The 9,753-nt window shown below is 40.7% G+C and overlaps 1 protein-coding gene across 2 annotated transcripts in view; it reads right to left on the bottom strand.

Annotated features, from left to right (window-relative positions):
* DIP2C (disco interacting protein 2 homolog C) overlaps positions 1 to 9,753 on the bottom strand; it is a 247,197-nt gene that overhangs the window by 119,033 nt on the left and 118,411 nt on the right. For both annotated transcript variants that reach the window (XM_045289849.1, XM_045289848.1), the window contains 4 exons: positions 7,167 to 7,303; positions 2,393 to 2,601; positions 1,105 to 1,219; positions 171 to 372 (listed from right to left, as the gene is read on the bottom strand). In XM_045289849.1, coding sequence (XP_045145784.1) covers positions 171 to 372; positions 1,105 to 1,219; positions 2,393 to 2,601; positions 7,167 to 7,303 — 663 coding nt within the window. The remainder of the gene's footprint in view (positions 1 to 170; positions 373 to 1,104; positions 1,220 to 2,392; positions 2,602 to 7,166; positions 7,304 to 9,753) is intronic.

Raw genomic sequence — 9,753 nt, 5'->3', positions numbered from 1 at the left:
GAGGAGGTTGCCTCATGTGTGTGTAAGTGCAGATGCAGTCAATAGCAAGGAGGTCTACAGAGGCTGAGGATCACGGACGTTCTTCAGAACATGACACAACGCCGATGCGCTGCCGCTCTGGATGGCCAATCGAAGAGCATACACAAACCTATTGGGGCACTGACACCTACCTGGTTGCTTTTGTCTAGGTTTTGGTAAGTTTGTGACACAAGTATGTGGACACATCAAGACATTGCAGGGATGAAGGGAACCCTCCAGGAAGAGCTGCTTCGTTTCTGACAAATGAATTCCACCAAGGGGGGTTTTGGGAAGGGTGTTCGCTGGAACCAAGGCCAGGCAATAAACTCCTACTTGATGAATACTATCAATTGCCTAGAAAAAGTCAAACCAACAACAGCAAACAATTATAAACGGAAACATTTGCTATGTGCTTATACTGTAAAAAATATTGTTTACAACAGGTAAAAATATGTGCATCACTCAAAGGACCCCAAGTATAAAACGAGGGTGTATTGTTTTACTTAATGTGAGATCAAGGATAACTTGAAAATGAATAATTTACCTAGGACTTGTGGCATACCATACCACCCACTACCATCCGTTCCATTCCAGTTCACAGTGACCCTAGGGGGCACTTTGGGGTTTTGAGATTGAGTCTTTATGGGGATAGACCCCTCTGCTTCCTCCCAAAGAGTGGCTGGTGGGATTAGGGTTGAACCACCAAATATGTGATTAGTGGCCCATTGCTTAACCCATGACACATCCTTGTGGAATACAATAAATAAGACAAAAAGAAAATCTGGTTAAAAAAATACATCCTCAAAATCCTAACAGGAAACTGTAGCTTGTGACCTTGCCAACACGCATGGTGGGAACCCTGTCGCAAATGCTAATCACCCATCTTGGTCTTTTTAGCTAGTGTCCTGGAACACACAATAAAAATTTCACCCTTGATGTAATTTCTGACCAAATGGAGTGAAAGTCAAATGAAAACCATGTGGACAAACCTACAGGTGACAAGGGCCAGGCAGTCATCTTAAACGAATATGGGACTCAGGAAGAAAGAGAGAGGATTAAACGCTTCGGAGTCAAGGAAAGAATCACCTGCAGAACCCTGCTCATCCACTGGAAGCTGTCCTCCTCCGTGGAGTCTGGCCGCTGCTCGGCCACAATGACTATCCGCTCATCGTGCAGGACGGTCACTGAGAAGACAGCGATCCTGTGGGAACCGATGAGAAACGCAGCCCGTCAGCACACGCTGCAGAGGGCCAGCAGAAAGGTCTATTTCTGCGTTACAGAATTCTCATAACCGTTATTAATGAATGCCCCTAAGAGCACAGCTCCAACTCCCACTTCAAAAAGGAACTCTGCAGTGTCACACTCCCACACTCATCATTTAAGAACAGCCCTCGGGGAGGGGGGCGGGGGTGGGGACAAACCTGAAGGTGCCGCAAAGGCAAACTCACCCCTCCTTGCACTCTGAGGCTGCCTACAGCAGCCCTCAAGTTTTGCTGACAAGTTTTACATCTCTTAGTACAGACGGGAGGAGCCAGTGTCTAAATACTCCTATCAGAACTGCCGGCAGTAGCTGTGCTAAAAATTAGAAAATCATACACTTCGAATCTTGAATTTGCACCTGTGAAGAAATTCTCTCCAGACAGGCAGACTTTTTCTCTCTGAGAACTAAAGGTTCTCGTGAAACAGATCTATCTGGGTTTAGAGGAAGGATAGAATTGCAGCACTCTAATAACTCCACCATGGCCCCTTTCACAAAGAGATTGGAGTTGTAAAAATGATTTAAAGGTGGAAATTCTATGTCTAAATATTTACTTTCCCGTTTCCTTGACAAAGTTAAGGCTTTTAAGCTGTTTATAACTCCCATCCAATGAGCAGGAACTCAGAAGCTGCACTATTGTAACTAGTATGTCCTGAGGAGCTCCTACATGGTAAACAAAGGTGGGAACAGAATCCGGAAGAAGTGAGCCACCAGAGTCAGTAAGTAAAAATGAACTCTGATCTTTTCATTCAGGGCTCAGGGCCCAAACCTTGAGTCTTCTGTTCTGAACCAAGATGTATACTTGGCTTTTTTATCTTTTCTTTACAGTTACTGGTAAGTATGTTAATCGTTTTAAAATTTTAATTCAGAGGGATCAGAACAATTATAATATATTTGGGGCTAAACAAATTCCTACAAAACCATGTAAGTTTAGAACTAGACGAAATGTCAGAGAGCATTGAGAATCACTACTTCCTTGTAGATAAGAGGAAACTAAGTCACATAAACGAAACTGATACAAAATGAACTGATACAAGTTTTAAATTACTCCTAATTTTATTTAAAAGTACTATCCACTACAAAGGTACATTTAGCTTAAAGACAAACACCACTGACCTTCCTCTGTAAACAAATTTCATTGGTTCCACTGCCAGTGCTGTTGCCACAATGTCATCGGCGTTGTGTCTTCGTCCGCTGACCACCATCAAACCATCCATTTTACCCACCACGAAGACAAGTCCTCCTGGACCAATAAATCCCAGCAAGCCTGTCCTTATGAAAGGGTACTCACTGATTGGAGCCCCTGAACTTGTCATAGGAAACACCTATGAGGAAATCAGACATGCTTTGAAGTTAGGACGGCCCTTCCTCTTGTTGTTACCGGTGCGAAACATGTAATCACAAAACGTAACATCTGACTGCTCCCAAATAATACTGTTTAAAATCAGTGCATGAAAACAAGATAATAAGAACTCCCAAACAAAAGTTATTTAAGGAACACTCTTGAGAAGTTTTTAGGTCTTTGTCTCCCAAAGACTGAGTGCATTGCCATTAGAGAGAGAGAAAGAGAGAGGGGACATTTACTCTTTTTCTACACGTTGCACGACCTGGTAGCATGACAGTCTTCAATAATATCAGAGAATAATAAGACTGTAGGTTAAAAGGTCTCTGGTTCACAGTTCCATTCAATGAAAAAAAAAGATTGGGGAGGGGGTATTCTACTCTACACCACTCCTGTTCTCTCTGTCTGAAAGCCTTCAGAAATAAGAAATTGATCTACATTGCTGGTTCTAATAATTTATTATTATTAGATATAATAGTTATAGTTTTTTTTAAGTTGGGTACACGGAGCCCTTCCTGCATATAGAGGAGGCCCATCTCCTGCAGATTTATACACACAAAAGAATTGCTTGAAATGTAAAACTCTCAGGCTGAAGCCCAGTAACTCCTCATATTCTAAACTCATGTGACTAAGTATCTCAAGCAGGAGAAAGTTTCTGGTGAAGTATTTTTAGTTTTTAGATGCAGAACTGGAGAAAATTCTAGTTTCTTAAGATCCATCCACCTCCTTTGTGTCGATCTTTGATTCGAAGCCAGATCACTAGCTAGAAAACTCCAGTAGCACCCACTAGCCAGTCTACATTTTTTCCTGGATCAAGGTAATCTCGTATTTTGCTGGGTGTTGTTGAGCTGACTCCGCCTTTTTTGGACCCCAATGAGAGTCAAGGGGGGTTCAAAGTGCCAGCATTTGTGTCACCAGGACTCCTTCAACTCACTTTCAATCTGTGAAAAACACACTCGTTCATTTCTTCATGGAGTCATTTCCCCCAAGATTGTACTTAGATGTCATTCTGTTCCTCCTCCCCCCTACCCCCATGAAAACTGTACGAAACAGATTTACTACTTTTCATTCTGTATACAGGTAGTCTCTGGTCGATGACAGGCAGGTTTCTGTTTCAATGACGCCACTATAGGTAGGATTCTGATACAAGTCACATCATTTTTCGTTACGGTTAGTTTTATTGTTGATTTTTATTATCAGTACCTTTATGAATCTGGTTTTTGTTCACTGGTAACAGTCTCAAAGAATATACTTGGGGTGTAGATAAAAATGGTGTTGGGGAGTTTTGTGCCTCATCATAAAATGGCGACATAAAAATGACGGTGGGACGTTCAACTGTCCACCTGCAGCAGCTTCACTGGAGCCTATCACGGAACCGCGATTTGAACGTAGATTACAACACTGATCATCTGAGAACGATGCCATCAGCAATTGGATAGTGCCATGGTATACAGAAATACCTTGCTTATTATGCTTTGCAAATACTGCGTATTTTAAAATAGAAGGTTTGTGCAACCGTATAATCAATCACATCTAGTAAACCGTCTTCCAACAGCACATGGTCACTTCATGCCTGTGTGTCGCATTTTAGTAATTTTCACAGTATTTCAAACTTTTTCATATTGCTATTGCATTTAATAAACTATAGTACATGTAAATATCTTTTACATGCACTGGGAAACAAAAATTTTTACAACTTGCTTTATTGCGAATATTAGTTTTATCGTGGTGGGTCTGGAACTGAAGTAGCTATAGCTCCAAAGTATAATTGTTTGTGGTGTATATTATTAACAATAAGATGTGCTGAAAACAAACAAAAGCACCAGACAGTCATAAGTGCAGCATACTGTGACGCAACACATCCTAAGTCAGAGACTACGTGTATAATGGACTGGATAGATTTTCTTTTAAAATTCAATACTAAAATGAAGTGGGAGAATGGATGACTTCATTCATGTAGCTCCTATTTGTCTTAAAGAGGATGATTCTTCTTTGTGCTTCCCCCTTTAAACTGGCTGCCAGGAAGCTCAGCATAAAATGGTTAATGATTTACTTTCTACTCTTTGCTTTTAATAGTTACAACTTCATTATATGTTTCTTTTCTTAATAGGTTACTATTACTCTTTTGTAGAGAAACATGGAGGCAACAAACACAAGTAAATCGATACTTTTGAGGAGCAATTAATTTAGTGGCAGAAACTGTGAACACCTGGGTCTCTTAGTTCCAAGTCCTTTCACGTTAGTGCTTTGCTAACATAAACTCTCATTGAAGGCACAAGTCAGCATACAATGAGAGCTATGCTCAGTTAGGCAATTCAGTGCAGTGATGGTCTAGATTTCTGAAAAGAATGCCCCGTGAGTCAACATTCAAATGATTCTAGTAAGAGAATATGCATCCTTCAGGCTTTAGTCAGGCCTGATATGAAGGTGCATTTCCTAAATGTAAAATTTACAAATGAGAAACTTTGGAACCGAATCACCCACATCAGAAACTTGTTCACTCATAATTGCTAGTATTTATTTAAGGATGATACCACACATACGTGGAGTTCATCCAATCATTTAAATCATATACCACTCCTTTTTGTAGTGAACTGGAATCAGCTTTTCTTTAACTTCGTCAGTAGTACTTCTCTGGAAACAGAGGCAAAGGCAAGTTCTATTTGCAGAAGTTCTACAGATGGTGAAAAGGAGTAATTGTCCATCACATCTCACGCCTACCCTTTTGCTAGAGATGATTTGTTTCTACACCTCTGATAATTATATGGGCACCACCCATTAGTTTCCTACAAATGGATCTCTTTCTCTTTTTAGTTTGGAAAAGGTATTTTGAGATGTCATACTCAGAAATGATTATAATATACTAATACATGCTAATCAACTACTTTGTTTACAAAGCCACAGCATAAAAGCAATAGATGAATCAATACCCATTTTAAATAACATGTTAGTTGTAAAATAACTGATCCCAGTTCATTAAAATGTTCTTTTTTCTTATTAAAAATACACTGAAAAGAAAAATATGAAACAAACCAAATTAATTCCAACTCTAAACTTGATGCTTTTCTGATTAATAATATAGAAATGGAAATGTGATTTTTATTGAGACCTATCTCTAATTCTAGTTTCAAGGTACATTTTCGCAGGTTGAATACAAATTCACAAAGCTGGCACACCCCATGCCACAAAAGATTCCACAGATAAGGCATCATAACACATCTATTCAATCCCATTCAATGTTGTTACTCAATAAACTAAACTCACTGCCATCGAGTCAACTCTGACTCACAGCAACCCTATAGGACTGAGTAGAACTGCCCTGTGGGTTGCTGAGACTACAACTCTTTTTAGGAGTAGAAAGCCTTGTCTTTCTCGAAAATGTTAGTAAGCATTTTAACTATTTTATCCTCAATTTAGTTTCTGAAACATAATTTATAAAATATTGTGTTGCCACAACACCCACTCAACTACTGACATAGGTTACAAAGACCACGTTGCTATTAAAAAATAATTCCCATTTTGTAAAAAATGAAAGGTGATCACAACAGATCACAAAATGGAGGATGACTACATTATGACATAACTGCCAAATTACATCACTATATAATTGCCAAACCACGGAGAATCATGGCCTAGGCTAAATTGACCCATCACCTCAACCAGCGGAGCCACCATGACTCTGGCCACCACTCTGGGGTTCAACATTGCCAGATGTACAGCACTAATGCACACAACAGTCAGAGAGTTAACGTTTTTTACTGTTGTTTCATTATATGAAATGTCAAATGACAAGAGAGTCAATAAGTGAGAAGTAGGTGTACAATCAGGCACAATTTCATAAAACAATAAAAATTCTAAGAAAAACACTGTGGTTCAAGCATTGATGACCCCAGTCCTACAGATTTAAAATTCTTTAGCTTCTTTGCCTCCTCTCTGTCACATCAGCACACACACATATACTTGCTCACACCGGCTAGACAAATATTTACTGTATGTCTGTTTAAGTTATTCACTGGGCTCACATCTAACCAAGTGTTTGCTAGCTTGGGCCGAAGGTCCTCACAGGTCTGTGACAGCCACTCCTCTTCGTCAGCCTGTTCATCTGCACTTACATGTGGGTGTGCCTTCATTCAGCTCCCAGCCAGGTTCTTAGGAACTATGGCTGGACATGCAGGCTAGGAGCTCTGAGCAGAAACATATTGTCTCTCCTCGTTCTTCCTCCAACTCCTCAGGGTTCACACAGCACCCACCTTGACTTATTATGTAAAGGTGAAAACAATACTCAGAACTCAAAAATGTCCATTTTAGGAAACTGCACTTACTCTTTTCTGAAAGTGTTACAAGGTCAGAGCCATGGAGGTCAAGTGAATGTCCTGAAAACTCTAAGATATGGCAGGAGGAAGTGCAACCACGTAATTCAGATGAACAGGACTCATTTTAAAATCAGAATCTTGTTTTCCTGGCTATTATTTTTACACCTGGAAATGGTTGTTTGAAAATGAAACCACAGACTGGAATCAGATCAGAGGGCTCTTTCCATCCACATACCTCAAAGGTGTTCTTGGTCATGCCTGAGAGGCCATAATAGGATGTACCTGTAGCAATGGCACACACACAGAGCTCGCCAATTTCATCTGTCCTACATAGTTGAGGAATTCCATCCGGCTTCACGGAACACATGATGGCTGAAAGTGAAACCAGAAAGTGCAAGTAATACGACAGAAAAAGTGAGAATCTGAGTGAGAACACGAGTTAACGGGAACCGGGTCTAGAACAAAGCCATGCTGTGCCAGACACTCATTTTTCCTAAAAGAAGTTGGGATTTTTAATTCAATTACAAAAATTTTTTTCAAATGCGAATAATTAATTGCTTTCATTTTAATGTGTGAATTATATTTAAGGGGAATGAGAATTTCTCTTCCTCAGATGTGAGGAAGATACTTTGAAATGAATCTAAGGGTCAATTGTCACACAGGTGGTATGCACGAACCAGCAGCAGAATGCACAAAATTCACAGAAAATAACAAATACTCACTTTATAGTCTTTCAAAGGTTTGCTAAATTTATAGCAGCGTTTACGTCTCAAGTGTTCTACACAACTCTTTATCTGTTACCGTTAGAGTAGATCCTTCAGTGTATTAGTTGACTGATTCAATCACAAAATAGTTTTAGCTCCTACTGTAATGATGCTGAATTCTGACTAGTCTGTAGCACAAATGCTTTGATAATTTTTCATAATGCGTATCTCACCCCTACCAACCACTGCACATTATATATGTGGTCAGGGACCCAAGAGTGTAGAATTTCAGTGGATGGCTTGGTATCAGCTCAGTGCATTCATTTATCGATAGCTGAGCATTTTGGGAAAGAAAGCCCCAAACTTCTAATCCAGCGGTTCTCAACCTGTGGCTCGCCACCCCTTTGGGGGTCAAACGACCCTTTCCCAGGGGTCACCCGTTTCATAACAATAGCAAAAGTACACTTATGAAGTAGCAACGAAATAATTTTATGGTTGGGGCGGGGGGCATCACCACACCATGAGGAACTGTATCAAAGGGTCGCGGCATTAGGAAGGTTGAGAACCACAGTTCTAATCAAACCCGCTCTTGCCTACCCTGTTGGAATTCAAAGCCACAAGAAGTATGATGTCTAAAAAATAAAACCAGCCAAAATGTATGAAAGGTGCCAATCTCAATTCAGAGTAAGAATAATTCAAATTTAAACTACACTGATTCAGTTTTTACTGATCAGATTGGCAAAATAACTAAGCCTTCAAGACACCTGGGGTAAGGAGTAGAACATGAATCACTTTTATCCACGGCTAGTTGATGTATAACCTCTTTGAAAGACAACTTCGTACACGCTAACCACATTAGAGGAACATATTCCACTGAGGACAGAAATCTCATTTTCCCCCCATTAAATAGTTTTTACACAAATGTGGGATGGAGCACAGACACTGTTACTCACGACAGCACTGCTTTGTAGCAAAGGATGGGAAACAATTCACAGGGGCACTGCTTACATAAATTACTACGCAGTCTAACACCATACCATCTTAAAAGGAATCAATCACGTCTGAGTAAACAGCTAAGACTTTGCTTTATGGTACTGTTCTGGGTTCCACAGGGCTTGTATTTAAAATGAGTAAATCATAAATGGCAGCTCTGAGCCAAGCTTGTCTGTAGGGGCGTGGTGCAGTATAATGCCCCCCGCCCCCCTTTGTTTCTCTGTGTCACCTGTGGGTGATTCTCACAATGTTTCAAGAAATTTTATCATGTGGTTGTGCACTTCACAGACTGTATTATAGTATAAACAGAACTTTGAGAAGCCCCGGGAAACAGACAAACACACACACATTGCGTGGCTCACTGCATTGCAGCGGTCTGGGAGGAACCCTGCGGCGTCTCTGAGGCAGGCCTGGACTGCTAACAAAGGAGCTTCGAGACAGAGATGTGCTTGGAGCTCTACCACGATGCTAAATGGAAAACACAGTAAAGACAAAGACATGCACACATGTGTCGGGGGATGCGTGCATCCATTTGCAGCGTTCCAAAATATTTTTGAACAAAAATACAGGATGCTTTTGGTTGTTTCTGGTAATTGGAAAGCAGCTCTTCCATCGCACAAACTTTGAAATCTGGTATTTTGAATCTTGAAAATGTAGAATTTATTTCATTTTGAATGAAGAATGCTGAGATTGGGCTCTTTCTCTTTTACATGCAAACAAGGCAGGCAGAAAGCACAGTCGTTCCAGAAAACGCTCAGAGCCATCCTGTGGCATCAGCATGAAGCACAGGGAGGCTGGATTTGATACTCCTTCCTGGAAGCTTCACTTGCTGCTCCTTCAAGAAGCAGATGCACGTGTCGATGGCCCATCAATTCTCCTCCACTTCTCATGCAGGAGTGGCTGCTGGATTTGTGTGTTTTGATGAGACTGTCCTGCTATCTGAGTGAGACCATTCCAGGTGAGGGAATCCTGGACTGAGAACAGAACTTGCCTTTTTGGGAGGTTGATGGTAAGGAAGTATTTGTTTGCTTGTAGAGGGACAGAGGAATCCAGCAATGTCACTGCACAAGAGAAGATAGACTGCTCTCTTATACACCAGCACTTTGTGGAGCCCCATTCCCCCAC

Source organism: Echinops telfairi, unplaced genomic scaffold, assembly GCF_000313985.2.
Source record: "Echinops telfairi isolate 266 unplaced genomic scaffold, ASM31398v2 ScPeMD7_31;HRSCAF=116, whole genome shotgun sequence".
NCBI lineage: Eukaryota > Metazoa > Chordata > Mammalia > Afrosoricida > Tenrecidae > Echinops > Echinops telfairi.
The sequence above is the reverse complement of the archived record's forward strand: the minus strand, read 5'-3'. Positions and strand labels throughout refer to the sequence as shown.